The sequence below is a fragment of the Etheostoma cragini genome, chromosome 11, assembly GCF_013103735.1.
Source record: "Etheostoma cragini isolate CJK2018 chromosome 11, CSU_Ecrag_1.0, whole genome shotgun sequence".
Lineage (NCBI taxonomy): Eukaryota > Metazoa > Chordata > Actinopteri > Perciformes > Percidae > Etheostoma > Etheostoma cragini.
In genome coordinates, this window is record NC_048417.1 from 3,766,648 (window position 1) to 3,784,924 (window position 18,277).

Below are 18,277 nucleotides of genomic sequence, written 5' to 3' on the forward strand. Positions count from 1 at the left end.
AAATGTCTAAACAATCCGAGGTAGACCGGCCACGAGCTGCGCAATTGTGAAAAGAAGGTTTATACTCCTGTAGAAGACACACAAAAAAACTCTCTGATTGGTGGCCCACGCTGTTACCGTTGAAATGTTTCCCCCCCCAGCGGTGGCTTTTGAGCTGCTAGCATTGAAGTCTATGATGTGTTTATGTACACATTTATTGTACTTTTGCATGTTTTTTTTGCGCCCAATCCAATGTTTCATGGTCACAATTCATCTTGTAGCTGGTTGGCTTGGTTTCAGGCTTAAAACGCTTTTTAAAAAGCATTTTCTGAAACCCCAATGGAGATATTGAACGGGGAAAATCCCTTCGGAACCAGAGCCATTCAAAAAGTGGACGGACACTGTTGGGTCTATGTAGGACTACACGTGTTACGAATGTTGTGTCTGCTCCGTAAAGGTCTTGTTACTGTACAGCGTCAGCTTTTCTGTTTGGTTTGTGTGTCAGATGAGGCAGCAGGCAGCAGCGAGTGGCCAGACGCGTCCCAGCCTTCCCAACGGTCCTTTGGCTGAGCCCTCTAACCACCACGCAGGCCTCTCCCGCGTCTCCCCCCTCAATCACACAGCCATTCGGCCCCCCTGTGTCCCCCAGCCCACAGCCAACGGATCCTGTTCTTCAAGTCCTTCAGCCGGGCTGCCGGGACACCTGGACAAAAATCACACACTGGGACTGGGAGGTGGCAGCGCGAGCAACGGAAACGTGCCTTACCCGCAGCAGAACTCTCTACCTCACAACTGCACAGCCGCCAGTCACCCAAGCACCAGCAGCACTACTAGTAGTCCCAGTCATGCAGACGAGACATGGAAGAGCCAACAACGCAACACTACCACTCAGGTATCCCACTGGTTCCTTGAAAGTCTTCCAGGGTTTTCTGTGTCTGTCTCATATGTCTGGGTTTTGTAGGTGTGTCATGATTCTCCAAATCCGTGATTCGATTTGTCTTTGGATTTTACGGTCACTATTCAATTCCAGTTACAGTTCAGAGCCGCGACGCTGGAAACGTAACAATGATCTACTACAGAAGTCTGTGTCTGATCTAACGTCATTTCCACTGATTTAATTGTTCTTGGATACACAGAGTTTGATGCTAATGCGCGTGAGATGCAGGTCTGATCAATTTATCAAACAAACGAGCTGGCCCCGCTAGTCGACCACAACCTGAAATTTAGAGGAAGCAACATGCAGTCACTGTCATTCACGTTAGCCTGGATTGATTATTATATGAATACAATGGTGTCATGCAGCGTATTTCTACATGATATCCCTCTCCTAAACCACATCAGAAGAGTAATGTTAGTCACAGCGCTTACTTCCTCTGGTGTTTGTAAAGCATTAATGTTTTTTGCCAAAGCTCACTCACAGAGAAGGCAACGTGTTGCCACACAGTGGTTTCAGGGCAGCAGGAGAGTTTTCCAGTTCAGTTTTTTTTCTCCGTCGTCTTCGGCAGTCGCCATGTTGTATGAAACAGTCAAGCTGCAGGTTGTTGCCAATCTAACGTTACCCAGTGTCTTTAGCTGCATGCTACCAGCCAGTAAGATAATCTGTGTTTGTTGTTGTGTTCTTTGAAAGTGCGCAAGCAGGCGGGTGAAGAGAGAAACAAATCCACGGGGAATCGACTATCAAGAGTTTTTACAATTTCGATTGTAAAAACTCATTCCGATTGATTTTCGCTTTTAAAACTCAAATGGTAGCACCCCAAGTGCTTTGTAATCTGTTATTTGAGGATAAAATGTAATATAGTTGCTTTTCATTATTGTTGGTATTTTTTAATTGTGTATTTTTGCTCTTCTTCTCTATCTAGGGGCTTCAAAAAGGTCCAGGTTCACATTCGGCAGGTCCCAATGGAGAACCCCCTTTCTCTTCCTCGTCCTCCTCCCCTCAGACCTCGTTCTCTTCCTCTGGCATTCTGAATCAGGTCGGACATTCCTCTGGGCCCTGTACTGTCTCCTCCTCGGCATCCTCTCTGTCCCCCACCTCCCCCCAGACCACGCCCAACCACTTGTCCTCCCCCCACCACACCGCTACTACCTCAGGGGTCCACACCAAAGACGCCACGCCTTCAGGGGGCAACACCGGCAGCAACGGCGCCGCCACTTTTCCATCAGGTATGGAGGCCGCTGTCAGGCATTCCGCAGGGTCGCCCCTAAGTCCAAGCACCGCCCCCGCGCAGAGACTGACTAATCACGTCCAGCCGCGGGCGACGGACGGCTCTCCCGCCCCCGGCGTGCTCAGTTCGGACAATCCTCAGCTCTCAGCCTTGCTAAAGGGAAAAGCCAATGCCACCAGTAACGACGACAACAATAACTCCAGTAACCACGGAGGGCCTTTCTTGGAGAAAATCAACAACGTCCACTCGCGTCTCCACGGTGCCGCCAAGCCAACGTCGGAGCAGCCGCTGGCCTCCTCGCCGCTTTTAGCCGCTGCTACTCCCTCGCCGCGCTCAGCACACCCTCACGCCGACAACAGCCTCTCCTGCCTTAACAGCCCGTCCACCACTAACAGCCAGGGGCCCACAGTCAATGGGAAGGGGCCCGAGGACTCCCAGAGCCCACTGAAGGTCGAGTCTTCTGGAGGAGCTCAGAGACACGGCGTCCCCGCTGGTCTAGCACCCTGGTCCTCGGTCTCCATCTACCCCAGCTCCAGTGAGGTGCTCAAAGCATGCAGGTAGGACGTAGTCCCTCATCTAGTCTGTTCATTTCCGTGATTGTTTTGGTGCAGATGAAATTTCTGCTGGATGTCCTTAATGTTCGGCCGGATGTCAGGTCCCCTTCCTCTTTCTGTGTTGGCGTTCTAACCTCTGTTAGATTTCTGAGGACTATGGTTACCTGGTCCTCAGATCTCTGCAGGGTAAATCCAGACAGCTAGCTAGACTATCTGTCCAATCTGAGTTTTCTGTTGCACGACTAAAACTACTTTTGCAACTACACGTTCCACTAAAACAAGTTCCTTCATGAGGTTATTTTGCAGAGGCGCCATTGCTCTGTTCGGTGCTTAGTGCCACCCATAACAATTGGTGATTGGTTTAAATAAATGCCTATAAACCAGATGTTTTTCTCCCATGCCGGTTGCTGTGGGGAGTGTCCAGAAACTCCTCTGCCAGTCATTCAAGTTGATAATTAAAATGCCTGGCTGTACTTCGACATTTTGACAATTTATTGACTTTTAGCCAGCCAGATGCTGTGTTAAAGTTGTGTTGGATTACTTTGGAGGATATCTTTGTTTTTATGTGTGGGTGTGAGTTGCTGTGTGGCTGCTGGATTTTGAATCCAACAGGGAGTGGATATGATGGTGATGGGGCAGTGGATATGACACATGCCTTTGGGGTGGGAGATCTGAATGGGTTTGATTCAGACTGCAAAACATCAACCAATGTATCCCTGAGCAAGATACTAAACTCCTAGCTAGCTAGCAAAATTACACATTTACAAAGCTAGCTAAATTAAAAATTGTAAGATTCTCTAAACCCGTCACTGGTCTTGTCACTTTTGCCTCTTTCTCTGTAGTTTTAGGCCAGTCCTCATGCAGGACCCTCTCATCATATTATTTAGACCATCATTATGTGGAAAAGGAGGGTTCACGTCAGCCTCCTAGTTGTAACTGACATCCATAGCATCTCCCACCTTGCAACAAGGATCACAGAAGTATGGAGAAACTGCTGGAGAAACTGGACATGCTAACCTCAGATAGGAAAAGAAAATCATAATCCTGATTTATTTTGGTCAACATTTTAATCGCCATTATTTACCACGACTAGTCATTAACTTTTGGAAAGATGTTGCATTTATCTTTCGTTTCAATTTCCCTTCATACTTCACCCGTTTGAACTGGTTTTTTTTTCTTGTTTTTTTTCTTCCTCATTTAGAATAAACCGTGCGCACAGATTAAAAATCTGTTCCCTTGGTTTAACAAACTGTAGGGATGTCTATAAAGATTTATAGACATCCCTAAACACCGCTGGCTGCTGCTATAGATCATTGTTTACCTTACTATGTTCAAAAAGATCAGTCATTTGTGATTTAATATAATTTTGCTACAGAGTAAGTGATCCCAGAAGTTCAAATCTGTGAATATCTTTCTAACTTCGCTCACGTCTATTAAACCAAGAGCACGGATTTTTCAGAGTTTAGTTTTTTTTCCTCAGCTGACTCCAGCGGGGCTTTGTTAAAAAATACTTATCACTTTTTTCAACGTTCTTTTGTCATAGTACTGATATAGAACGTTTTTGTAAACGGGTCAAATTTGAACCGTTTACAAAGGTTTTTGTTAACGGGTCAAATTTGACTTGTTTACAAAAACGAGGGCTAACTTTAAAAACATAAACAAAACAAAAAAGTTTTCTTGATCGCATTGTTGTGATCTTTGTAACTGCGATTAATCGAACAGCCCTAGTTTACGGTCTAGTTTGAGACTTCTGATTATATTGGTATCAGATTGGTGCATAGACTCCAGTACTTTCTGAAGCCTCCCGTACTGGTTATGGCATGGGAACATCTTCCTCTCACAGCTACTGCAGATTCTTTAGCTGCAGACTTTAAGCTAACTGTCTGATGTCCCTTTCTCTTTCGCTCTGGCTGCAGGAACCTGGGGAAGAACGGCCTGTCCACGAGCAGCATCCTCCTGGACAAGTGTCCCCCGCCACGGCCCCCCCGCCCGCCCTCTCCTCCACTGCCAAAGGACAAACTCAATCCCCCAACACCCAGTATTTATGTGAGTGCAGCCACACGCCATAGAAGGACAAGTATTCATGATGATGATTTGTGCAATGTTAGCAAAACAGTATCTTGGCTTCAGCAGCAAACACTTTAGTACTTAATGTGTTGATTCTCCCGATAAGTGTGGAGTCGGTCCATGTTTACTGACCGGTCCCGTTTCTCTTCTCTGACATGCAGCTAGAAAACAAGAGGGACGCCTTCTTCCCTCCTCTCCACCAGTTCTGCACCAACCCTGCCAACCCGGTCACCGTCATCAGAGGGCTGGCTGGAGCACTCAAACTAGGTACGAGGCTGGGACTGACGCAACACAACATGCACTCCGCTTTGCTGAAGTGAACCTCAGTATGGCCGTCCTCAAAACAAAAAACAAGTCTCTCCACAAAAAAATCATGCTAAAAAACACAACTTCAATTCTTGTTTTTACCACAGTTTAGCTGATTCTTCCATATTTTGTTTAGCATGAAAGACTCAAACAATAATTAATCCTCTAGAGAAATTAGAGCTCGACAATATGGAGAAAATCATACCTCACAATATCTTTCACCAAATATCAATGTCGATTTTGCGGCAATATTGTAGGGTTGACTACTAATGCTTTTAACAAAATATTTAGTAATGTGGATATAATTACTAAGTGGGTAAAGTCAAATAATAGAACAGCTACAACTGTCTGGTAATTTCAGAAAGTTACTCACTTTACTGTAAGGCAGCCTTTAAAACCAGGAAAAGACAGCACTTATGCCATATTACAATATCCCAAATTAAAGACGATATCTAGCCTCATATATCGATATAATACAGATATATTGCGTTATGACTGATTAGCCAACTCATGGACAGGTTGCATTACATTAAAGTGATGTCATTTTCTCAACTTATCAGACTGTTTTTATTATTTGCCTTTACCCATTAAGTTATCATATCCATGGTACTAATGATTATGTCCTACCATTGTGTTAATATTTTGTTAAAGCACCAATAGTCAACCCTGGAATATCATCAGCGATGTATTTAGCCAAAAAAAGTATGGTGATATTTCATTTCTTTTCCTGAAAAATGAAAAAAAAAAAAGATTTATAAACTTAGAGGGGGCAGCCCTACACCGCAGACGGCGTGTTTGTGTTTCTAATCATCTGAATCCGTTTGATTCAACTGTTATTCACTGTTACATGTGATGGGGACAGCAGCTGTGAGTACGTGCTGCTGGATGTTTTCTGTCTTCTCCGGTCTCACGTGGCTTTGTGGGTGTGTCTCTGTCATCGTGGACGGGAGTGTGTGGATGAATCTGACACGTATGACAACAGCACCACCTGCACGTGGAAAGGGTTACTGCACGTGACTGCTGAACAGAAAACTAGTTGGCTTTGCCAAGAATTGACAAACATCTGCTCTGCTGTTACCGTGACTCTATTATGTAACTCTGTCATCTGGCAGATTGATGCCTGCTTATTTATCAAGAAGTTATGTAGCCAAAGATACAACAAGACAAGATAAACACAGAACCACATAGCCTACAAACCTCCTCTTAGTTGGAGTTTCTAATCTTAGTTTCTCATCTTGTTCTCCCTCAGTCAGAATGAAATAATGAGTGGATGCCTGGGTGGCTCACCTGGTAGAGCACGCCCAAATATAGAGGTGTACTCATCGACACCCCCCCCACCCCCACCCCCATTCTCTCTCCTCATTCATGACTTCACCTGTCCTATCAAATAAAGGCCTAAAATGCCCCAATAAATAATCTAAACAAGAATAACAACATAGGCAAACATGTTGTATAGATGATAGGGCTGCTCCATTATGTGTGTGTGATCACAATTTAATTTGGTCATTGTTGAAATTATGATTATTTAACCCAATTACTCTTACTTTTGCAAAGATGTTGCATTTATTGAAGTAAAAATACAACAGTGCAAACATCTCGTACTGTCAAATTCCCCCTTTACTTTGTTACTTTTCTGTTTTGAACTTTTTTGAATTCCTTTCGTTTTGCCTCAATTCCATAGTCTTGATTGTTTGAAAGAAAATTATTGAAAATGAAATCTCTTTTTCCTCTTGTAGGTATTGTTTGTGTGTGAAAATAACACTGAACCTGCCTCTAACCGCTCTCCTCCTCCTTGATCTCATCTCTGTTTTCTATATCTATGTCTGCTCTCAGATCTGGGCCTGTTCTCCACGAAGACGTTGGTGGAGGCCAACCCGGACCATCTGGTGGAGGTGCGGACCCAGCTGGCTCAGCCCACCGACGAGAACTGGGACCCGAGCGGCAGCAGGAAGATGTGGCGTTGCGAGAGCAGTCGCTCCCACACCACCGTCATCAAATACGCCCAGTACCAGGCCTCGTCCTTCCAGGAGTCACTGCGGGTCCGTGGGAGAGGAAAACGCACTCACTCACTCACACACACACACATACACACCCTACGCACACATTTACACAAACATTCATACACATGCGTGTGCACACACACACACTAGAGAAACACACACACACACACAAACAATGGGTGCTCTAAGAATGATCTCCAGGGTTATTAAAATAACGAACACAAAATAAACAGTGAAAAATATTTTATGTAAACCGTAATGAAAACTTCAAGAAAACTGAAACTACATTTCCACAAGTAAATAAAAATCAATTCTCATTTCCGTTTACTAGCTTTAATATATCTTCACTGAAAAAAGATACCCAACGCATTTCTGTCATCTCTCATTGTGACATTGAACCTCACAAACAGGTTATCAAAGATAAATTGTGTTCAATTTGTAATTAATTTGTAACATGTAATTCATTTATATACCATTTAACTTTGATTAATATATATTACCAGCCATCGTTGTTGTGAATATTAAGATTAACCGTACTGACTGGATGCCAGAAGTTTCTAATGCGTTCAATGCTTTTGTATTTGTGGTAGGAGGAGAATGAGAAGAAGAAGGATGTGGAAGCAGAAGCAGGTTCCTCAGACAGGTGAGTTTTCTATTCCTTTCTGTCTCCCAACATTCAAATTCTGTCTTCCCCCCCGCCCCCAGCTACTAACTCAATGAAACTGATGTTCTATTAGTGCAATGCGGCGAAGGAAAGGGTCTTTCAAACACCTGAAGTTTGGCACAAACATCGACCTCTCTGATGAAAAGAAGTGAGTAAACTTTGGAATATAAATGACAACATTTCCCTTCACACGTCTTCTCCTTTAAAGGCTTTACATCTTTTTAGTTGTAGGAAAGGGAATACCTGTTGCACACTGACCTGTAAACGTTGCCCCCTCTCCAGGTGGAAACAGCAGCTTCAGGAGTTGTCCAAACTGCCGGCGTTTGCTCGTGTGGTGTCAGCCGGCAACCTGCTAAGCCACGTAGGACACACCATCCTGGGCATGAACACGGTCCAGCTCTACATGAAGGTGCCAGGCAGCCGGACACCAGGTTAGGGATGTTTAAAATAAATCGTTTCAGCCATGCACTGAGATGTGGCGATTCTGCATCGATGCTGCGACAGACTATAAGCAATTAGTTGCTACTGTTGTAGTCCATATCAACGTTTCACATCAGGGATTGCTCCGTTGCTCATGTCCCTCATTTCGTCCGGATGTCCGTCCCCTTCCTCTGGATTTCTGAGGACTATGGTTACCTGGTCCTTAGCTCTATGTAGGGTAAATCCAGACCGCTAGCAAGACTATCTGTCACACCTGAGTTTGTTTTTGTTGCATCCACCCATTGTTTTCGGCTCATCCGGTATTGGGTTGCGGGTGCAGCAGCTCCACAAGGGGACCCCAGACTTCCCTTCCCGTGCCACAGCTCCAACTGGGGGATACTGAGGCGTTGCCAGGCCAGGTTGGAGATATAATACCTCCACCTAGTCCTGGGTCTTCCCCAATGTCTTCTCTCCCAGCTGGATGTGGTGGAACACCTCCCTAAGGGCCCCCCCAGGAGGCATCCTCACCAGATGCCAGAACCACCTCAACTGGCTCCTTTTGACGCGAAGGAGCAGCGGCTCTACTCCGAGCTCCTCTCAGATGACTGAGCTTCTCACCCGATCTCTAAGGGAGACGCCAGCCCCCCTCCTGAGGAAACCCATTTCGTCCGCTTGTACCCTGGATCTCGTTCTTTCGATCCTGACCCAGCCTTCATGACCATAGCTGAGGGTAGGAACGAACACTGACTGGTAGATCGAGAGCTTTTCCTTCTGGCTCAGCTCTCCCCTTTTCTCGCAAGGGTGCGATAAATTGAGTTTAATACCGCGCCTTCCGCACCGATTCTCCGACCAATCTCCTGCTCCACTCTCCCCTCACTCGCAAACGAGACCCAAAGGTACTTGAACTCCTTCACTTGGGATATGGAAATGAGTCGTCGGTTTTTCTGTTGCACAACTAAAACAACCTTTTGAACCTAAATGTTCCACCGAAACCAGTTCCTTCCAGAAGCTATTTTGCGGAGGCAATATGGCTCCGTCCGGCGCTTAGCGCCGCCCAACACGATTGTGATTGGTTTAAAGAAATGCCAATAAACCAGAGCACTTTACACCCCCATCCCAGACTACTATGTGGACTAACCGGAGGAAGGTCTGGCAAAGCGAGACTCCTACTGATACTTACTGTTACTTGTTGATTTTCCGGTCGCTGTTTATTTTTTTATTTTTTTTTAAAGTACTGCTGAGTGTATTTCTCTCACTTTGTCAGTAATCACATCCTTTTTTTCCTTTTTGTAGGTCACCAAGAGAACAACAATTTCTGTTCAGTCAACATCAACATCGGTCCCGGGGACTGCGAGTGGTTCGCCGTGCCGGAAACGTACTGGGGCGTCATCAACGACTTCTGTGAAATGTACGTCACCGCAAATAACAGCTTGAGTTTCTTATATGCTAATAGATGACACTAGGGATGTAAAAATGATAACAATTCCGGTAAAAGATCAGCCTTGTCGTTACCAATGCTGATGACTTAATTCACCTCCTCTCACAGGAACAACATCAACTTCCTGATGGGCTCTTGGTGGCCCAACCTGGAGGACCTGTACGAGACCAACGTGCCCGTTTACCGGTTCATCCAGCGTCCCGGGGACCTAGTGTGGCTCAACACAGGCACCATCCACTGGGTGCAGGCCATCGGCTGGTGCAACAACATTGCGTGGAATGTCGGGCCCCTCACAGGTGAGAAAAGGGAGTTATTTAGACATGACTGTGCTCAGGGAGGGTCATGCTCATGCTGAGATGAAGCAGAGCCACCGGCAGATATGACCTGTCAGCACATGCCGGTACAGAATCAGGAAAGGGTGTATTGGGCGCCCAGATAGCTCAGTTGGTAGAGCGGGCGCCCTTATATAGAGGTTTACCCCTAACGCAGCTGGTCGGGGTTCGACTCCGGCCTGCAGGCCTTTGTTGCATGTCCTTCCCCCGTGTCTCTCTCTCTCCCCTTTCATGTCTTCAGCTGTCCTGTGAAAAATAAATGCCCAAAAAATAATCTTAGAAAAGGGAAAAAAGAAAAGGGTTTATTGCCACTATTCAAGTTAAACTTATGTGGAATTGCCCTGGTGAACGGTTGCATACATGAAAACATTTATATGAATGGAAACATAAATAATATATGTACAACATAACTGATGCATAAGTAAGGGGGGGCTGTGAATGTGACAGAGATCCTGCAGGCTTTGTAAACCTCAGCTGGACAAACACCAGTGGTGGAATGTAACTAAGTACAACTACTCCAGTACTGTACTTAAATACAAATGTCGAGGTACTTGAATCTTTTCACGGCACTCTACTTCTACTTCGCTACATTTCAGAGCGAAACTAGTGTACTTTTTACTCCACTACATTCATCTGACGGCTTTAGTTACTTTACACATTCAGATTTCTGCACACAAAACACAAAATTATAAAATAAGTTGTTTTATTAGAAGTTAAACTAGTTAACGATATAACAGCCTACACGTCCAGCAGAAATGATAAGACTATTAAACGCACAACTGCTGCTTACTTTTAATACTTTAAGTTCATTTTTGTGATGATACTTTAGTAACCTCTTCCATCGAGGACTCTTACTTGTAACAGTGCTTTTACAGTGTGTTATTAGTACTTTTACTGAGTACAGGATCTGGATACGTCGTCCACACACAGCGCTGTACGCTGTAAATTGAGAGTGCGTCTGGGTTTTCTGTCCTCAGCACATCAGTACAAGCTGGCGGTGGAGCGCTATGAGTGGAACAAACTGCAGAGTGTCAAATCCATCGTTCCCATGATCCACCTCTCCTGGAACATGGCCAGGAACATCAAAGTCTCGGACCACAAGCTCTTTGAGATGATCAAGTAAGGACTCTCTCCCTCTTTCTCGCCCTCTCTCTATCTCTTTCTCTCTCTCAATTACGATTTAACTTCGCCTTATTGGCATGACTAAAAATACATCCGTGTTGCCAAAGCACAAGAACAATCTCTCTCTCTCTCTCTCTCTCTCTCTCTCTCTCTCTCTCTCTCTCTCTCTCTCTCTCTCTCTCTCTCTCTCTCTCTCTCTCTCATATAACAGCTACTAACTTTGTGTGAACCCACCCAACCCGTGTGTGCTTCTGTGTGTCAGGTACTGTTTGTTACGGACTCTGAAGCAGTGCCAGATGCAGCGGGAGCTGCTGCTGGCTGCTGGGAAAGACCTGGTGTGGCACGGGAGGACGCAGAGCGAGCCCGCACATTACTGCAGTATCTGTGAGGTGAGCACGCGTACCCTAAACCTCTCCAGCATCCTTTCTGCTGCATTTGTAGACAGTTGAGACATAATAACAATAAGAGACCTCTGTGTCATTTTCAGATTCTGTCCTCATTTGTCCTCATCTGTTTTAATTAGTTGACCAAAATGTCCATTTATCAGTGGTGCGATATATCGAAGGTGAGACCTTTCCTCAGCCAGCAAGATGCTGAAAAGCTCTTGTTTCTCGCCGTGTTGACTTTTGTTAAGCTCGTCATTCTGGCCTACCTAAAGCAGGCCACTATTCTTAGCTCAACTAGGGTTGTTCCCTCCACCGCGCTGCTTAGTTTCTAGATGGAGACCGTCTCAGAGGACAGGGTAACTTGGGTCCGACTATGGAGGAAGAAAAGGTGCTATATAAACAAAGCGGATTCATTCATTTGTGGGTGTGTGAATGCCACTTGAACCTTTTTCCCATGTGCCCTGTGGTCCAGGTGGAGGTGTTCGACCTGCTGTTTGTTACCACGGAGAGCAACCACAGGAAGACGTACGTGGTGCACTGTCAGGACTGCGCCCGTCGGGGGAGCGCCAACCTGGACAACTTTGTGGTGCTGGAGCAGTACAAGATCGAGGACCTCATGCATGTTTATGACCAGTTCACACTCGTAAGTAACGGCTGTACCGGTCCCGTTCAGACCCGAGCAGATCCGTTTAAACACAGAGGAGACCTGTGATGGTGTCAGAGAGCTCAGTGTGTTCTTCCCTGTATCTTGTCTGCAGGCCAGTCCGCTGCCTTCCTCCTCTTGACGGTAACTCTGTTGTACCGAGGACAGTTAGAAAAACAACAACAAGGGACTTAAATCCGGGGGGTGGGGGGGGGGGGAACTCTCCAGAATCCTTTTTTTTTTTTTTTTGTTCTTTTCTGATATTCAGGAAGTAAGCCGGCAGTCCCTCAAAAACGGCACTCTGTAGCTATCCCCTAAGGCAGCTGCGTGAAAGCTGTGTGTCTATGCAACCTGCCCCGAGTGGTGTGTCCCCCCCCCCCCCCCCTTCCCCGGGGGACTGTTAGAGGGGAGGGCAGCGCCGCCTGTCATCATGACCAGACTGTTTTACTGCTGGCCCAGCTGGACTTCGCTAGAAGATAACACAAACATCCTACATAAAGTGATGAATTCAAGTTTTGTACATATTCTGTTTTAACTGGCAACACGGTCACACAAAGACTACTGACTTGATAGTTTTCTATTGTTTTTCTCCGTTTATTTTGATTTTTTTTGTATGCTATTTGTGAGTTGACATGAGAGCTTTGTCCTTCTTCCCCCCCCCCCCCCACACACACACACCCCCAAGAAGAGTCATTAGCATAGCTGGTCTTTTTGTATGTTAGATAGACTCCTTGGTCAGTAAAACCAGATTAAAATGAAAAAAATACAGTTTTGTAATGTGAAAGGTTGAGTGACACATTCTTTGCAACACCCCCCCCCCCCCCCCCCCCCCCACCCCCTTTTTTTTTAATCAGTTAATTTAATTTTGCTGGAACTATGATGAGTCTTTGATGGCGTTTTGTTGCCGAGGACATAATTTGTAGACAAACATCCAAGAGAGTCGCAGAAGAAAAGGGTTGCACATAGACAAAAGAGTGAAGTTTAATTTGTGTTGTTTTTTTTATTTTGATGTAAATTTACACTATTTATAAAATGCATATTTATTGCTTGAAGATATTTGTTGATGGAATGCTGTAATTTTTTTCCCAGAGTACCTGCCATTAAATTTGAAGGAGCCTTGTGATTTTTAAAGCACGGTCCCTCATACGTTTTCTATATAAATAAACTGCTCAGTAAGCATTGTACAGAGATGTTTTTGATTGGTTGATTTTTCCCTTCATGGTTTATCAGATATACAGAAACCAACATCCAAAGGACAACATGATGAAATAAAAACACTCATTTCCAACATGGTCCCGAATACGGTTGATTTACGTTTGGCAATCGTTTGAATTATTCTGATCCCTAAACAGATTCTTGAAAAACTGAAAAATGGCATCAAAGAAAGGCTCTTTTATAGAGTTTTTATTTAAATTGAAAATGATTTAAATTTAACAATATATTCATGTTTTAAATTACGTCGTCGCAAGTTTCAATAAATTAAACGTCCTTCCCTTTTTGCATGTACCGATAATTGCTTTAAATATTTTGGTTTTTGTGACGTCTAAATCCTTGGCTGTGAAATACACACACATGCACACACTGACATACACACTCACATACATACCGACACACAAACGATGTGGATGCCGGGTACTTGAAGGCCTCATCAACAACTTGTAGTCCTCCACCAAGTCAACATCCTCTCCCAGAACACACAGCGGTTGTGAAGCCGCCCTCCTCCTTTTAACTTGCACAAGTACGGAGAAGTAAAACCTTCAAATCTGGGAGAAAAATGTATGTTTGACCTAACTTTTCCTCTTGGATTTGTCCTAAAACAGTTTCTCCTGATATTGCACCTTAACTTTTGTACCTTTTACTCCTTGGATGTGTTTATTTCTGGCGCTCAAAGTGTAGATGCAGTGTTTAAGAAGAGAGAAACCCTGGGGCCAAACTCATGCAGCAATAATTATTAAGCTTTACAAAACTAAAATTGGCTGATTGGAAACCTTTTAGGAAGGTGTCCGTTACATTTGAGCTTCCCGGAATATTTTTTTGATACACAACTGGATCAAAAACAAACCTTTTGACTTTGCTTTTCAGCCATCTTGCAGTTGGGGATCTCTTTCTAATGATGAGTACCATCACAGTGTTCAACGCTGAGGTTTTCCTCCCTAAAAAAATCAACTTGCCTGAATTCAAAGGTCAAACCTCAGAGAAAATGTCAAAGCCTAAAAAGCCTTTAAAGAAATAAGGTCAAAAAGCTTCAAAACTGTAAGGTTAGCCAACGGCACATTTAAATCAAATGATCATGATACAACGATGCGGGGCGACCTTTAGCTCACCCAGTAGGAGCGGGCGCCCCATGTAGCGGAGGCCATTGGTACTGTGGCCCTTTGCTGCGTGTCACCCCCCCCCCCCCCCCCCGTCTCTCTCCCACTTTTCCTGTCTCTCCACTGTCACAACAACAAAGGGAAACACCCCTGTGGTATCTGTAGTATTGAGTAACAAGAATGCTTATCTGTAAGCTATAGCATTTACTTCTCTAAGAAGATTAATAGTTTATTTTCCCTATCCTGTAGCTGAAGTTAGCTGCTAATAAGAGATGTTCCAGAAGGAGGCGCTATTACATTGAGTTCTGAATCCGAGTGTGTTTTGCTGACAGGACGTTGTCTCTAGGTGTAGGAAAAGAGCGAAGAAGTTGTTGCTAGCCAGAGACATGTGAAAGTAGCTTCGTAGCTTGTACAGATTTCATGCCTGTCCGTTTGTATTAATTGTTGTGGACATTAAGTTCTTCCTTAGATGATATAACAGCCCCAAAAAATTATCTTAAAAAAAGAAAAGAAACAGTGATGTCCCACCAGGTGTAGTTATGTTGACTTGTCCGACGTGGCGTTTTGCATGCCCCAGGCCACAAGGCAGCTCTTAATGTTCACCTGCATTATCACGTGTGTGACTCTCCGTCTGCGTGAAGAACACGGAGACATTGGCATGTTCATGGCTGCCAGTTGTCCGTCTCAGTTGGTCTTCTCGTCTTCATCGTGCTGCCAACAAATCTCTTTGCCAAACGGATCGCCATTCAAACTGTTTCTCACATGAATTATTTCACTCGGTTATGGAGATAACTTGGTACCATATCGGCCAGAGTATAGCTTTAAATGTTCAATTAGTAAACAGAAGCACGCTGAAACTAACCCCTATACTATATAACTACTATACAAGTTTGTATTTGAATATGGCCCAAAAAGGTAGAAAATCTAAGTACTTCTTTTGGATCTGAGCCATTAGCAAATAGAAGAACAGTTCTGGGCTACTGAGCAAGTGAGAACAATGCAGATGGCAGGCCGCAGATGAAAGATACGTTATCCAAACATGTTCCAGCCACTTGAGATTTAGAAAACGACTGAGCACGCGGTTGGTGTATGGAGTTAATAATAGCTGTAACACCGTGATTCAGTGTGTGAAATTGGACGTCCACGAGTGTTAAAACGATGGGAAAAGAACATAGTTTCACTTTGAGACAGCCACAGATTCAAAGAGCAACAACGTTATTCCTTCTGCTTTTGCATGGGAGCTTTGTCTTCTCTGCACAGCCAGAGTCTCATTCGGGGCTCGCTGGTTTTTATGGTCATCTTTTTTGGGGAGCCTGTTAACCTGCAAATTGTGCCCTGAATTTGCACCATATACAGTTGTGTTCAAAATAATAGAAGTCCAACATCACCAACCTCATAAATCATATTTATTGGTAGAAGTGATATTTCTACATGGCAAATAATACTAGTAAGTGTTGTCTTGTTATAGAAAACCGACAGTCATGACATGCCTGCTGCTCCTTCTGTGTGATTAAATCTATAATTGAAAGGGGCATGTTCCAAATAATAGCAGTGTTGAGTTTATTAGTGAGGTGATTGATTCTGTGTCAGTTATGGCCCATATTTAAGGAAGGATGGAGGCAAATGTGCATGCTGGTTATAGTGCATTTCACACTGAAATACTCAGCAAAATGGCTGAAAAGTTGATCGGAAAGGGGAAAACATAAAGAAGTGCAGAAAATTGTAGGCTGCTCAGCCAAAATGATTTCAAGTGGCTTGAAATGGCGTCCAAAGCCTGAAGGACGTGGAGAAAAACGGTCTGCCACCATTCAAATGGATGGAAGAAAAGGGCAAAATGGCAAAGGCTCAACCAATGATAAACACCGAGAAAATCAGAGAAGACTTAAAGTTACCTGTGAGTACTGCTACGATCAGAAGAAGGCTATGTGAAGCACAGATATCAGGTAGAAGCCCCCCCCCCCCCCCCCCAGAGTCCCATTGCTGAAAAAAAGACATGTACTGAATAGGTTGAAATTTGCCAAAGGACACAGACAGGCTAACAGGAGGCAACATTCTGACGACTGATGAGATCAAAATTGTGATGCACTGAATTGAAGTACAGTATACTGTGAAGACATTGAAGCAGCGTTATGCAGACATCATGTTATGGGGATGTTTCTCATACTGTGGTGTTGGGCCTATTTATCACATACCAGGGATTATGGATCACTTTCGATACATCAAAGCTATTGAAGAGGTCATGTTGCCTTATGCTCAAGAGGAAATGTCTTTGAAACGGGTCTTTTAACAAGACAATGACCCAAAACACATACCAGTAAGCAAGAAAAGTGTTGGTGCCAGATGAACCAGATTGATGTGGAGCGGCCAGCCCAACCCCCGGACCTCAGTCCCATTGATAACTTGTGGGGTGGCATTATAAACCCAGTAATGCAGAGGATGTGGGATGTATTTCAACAGTCCCGGGCTGGTAGAAACCTGTTCCCAGGGGCCAGAAGTCGGTCGACTCCATGCAACACAGATGTGAAGCAGTTCTCAGAGATAATGATTATGCAACTAAATATTAATGCGGTAATTCAAAGTGAAGCAAACCTTTGAGACATTTCTCAGTTCATACACTAAATGTTTGAGTGTGTAAAGAAAAATGAAAATACTGCTATTTTTTGAACAGCCTATTTCTTTTTCTTCACTTTCTGTAAAGGTAGAACACAAACTTGATCAATTTTGGTCTTGTATGATTTGGAATTAAATATGCAGTGTTCCCAATGCATTGATGTCATAGAATAAAAAGCTATTCTAAGGATTTTTTTTTTTTAAACACACTGCTATTATTCTGAACTGTACAGTCCACTGCAAACACGCCACAGTCCGATTCCCATAACAAAGACACACTACCCCACTAAAGGCCCACATGGTGCATCCGGTCGACTGTCTCCGGCGGGGAACTTTTATTATCTGAATGAAGTCCGCCAGCATAGAGAAAATAATGAATTTTAATTATCATCATCATGAATAATGATCAGAACAAAGTTGCTGTGTGCAATCCAAAGCTTTTCAGATTTTTCTGTCTGTAATCAAATAAAAAGGTTTTCTGTTTCTTTACCCCTCAGTCCTGTAGGTTATCTGATGTGGTTATCAAACAGGGCTGTTGTATCCGCTGCAGGCTGCACATCTTCTTTTTACAGCCCCCTAAAAAAAGACCTGATGATGCCTCGGTTTAGCAGGGATGAAAAGAGGAACCTTTGTCAACTGTCGGTTTGTGAAAGAGGAACAGAAAGCGGTTCCTTCCTCCTCAGATGAGTGGATAAAAATAAATGCAACGAGCCATTTGAAGAATGGATAATCAAATGTTTTTACTGACTTCATCAGACTGTTGCACATTGTGACTTTGTGTGGCCCGTGTGTAACTGCCATGCTTAATTCAGTCTGACACCATCCCCATGTTCTGATGTAAAACTGGAGATAACATGAATTCAGTCATCACTCATAATCTGAACTACTGTTGGATGGATAGCTATGACATTTTGCACACAGACATTTATGTTTTCCAGAGAATAGTATCACAATGCCTTTGGTGATTTCCTGACTTTTCATTTCATCTCTACCATGAGGTTTACATGTGTGGTTTTGAGTAAATGTTGGATAGCTGGTCATGGAAGTTCACAATCATCAGGTCAACATTTAATTAGTCCAACCATAGAAATAACATGATAGCAAGGCCACATCAGAGATGTTTTCTGTGTATCAGGAAGTGAGGAGGCACATAACGTTAGACCCAGTGGCAGTGGGTCCCCGGAGCACTAACATTAGACCCAACAGCAGTGGGTCAGCAGACCACTAACATTAGACCCAACAGCAGTGGGTCAGCAGACCGCTAACATTGGACCCAACA

The 18,277-nt window shown here is 44.2% G+C and overlaps 1 protein-coding gene across 5 annotated transcripts in view; it reads left to right on the top strand.

Annotated features, from left to right (window-relative positions):
* Positions 1-13,260, top strand: part of kdm6a (lysine (K)-specific demethylase 6A) — a 51,678-nt gene extending 38,418 nt beyond the window's left edge. For 3 of the 5 annotated variants that reach the window (XM_034885818.1, XM_034885821.1, XM_034885823.1), the window contains 13 exons: positions 485-871; positions 1,839-2,701; positions 4,615-4,744; positions 4,927-5,032; positions 6,905-7,110; positions 7,662-7,714; positions 7,809-7,883; positions 8,018-8,166; positions 9,449-9,563; positions 9,702-9,889; positions 10,903-11,044; positions 11,310-11,436; positions 11,906-13,260. In XM_034885818.1, coding sequence (XP_034741709.1) covers positions 485-871; positions 1,839-2,701; positions 4,615-4,744; positions 4,927-5,032; positions 6,905-7,110; positions 7,662-7,714; positions 7,809-7,883; positions 8,018-8,166; positions 9,449-9,563; positions 9,702-9,889; positions 10,903-11,044; positions 11,310-11,436; positions 11,906-12,145 — 2,781 coding nt within the window. In that variant the 3' untranslated portion in view covers positions 12,146-13,260. The remainder of the gene's footprint in view (positions 1-484; positions 872-1,838; positions 2,702-4,614; positions 4,745-4,926; positions 5,033-6,904; positions 7,111-7,661; positions 7,715-7,808; positions 7,884-8,017; positions 8,167-9,448; positions 9,564-9,701; positions 9,890-10,902; positions 11,045-11,309; positions 11,437-11,905) is intronic. The other 2 variants (XM_034885820.1, XM_034885819.1) reach the window with 2 other exon arrangements.
* Positions 13,261-18,277: the final 5,017 nt, after the last annotated feature.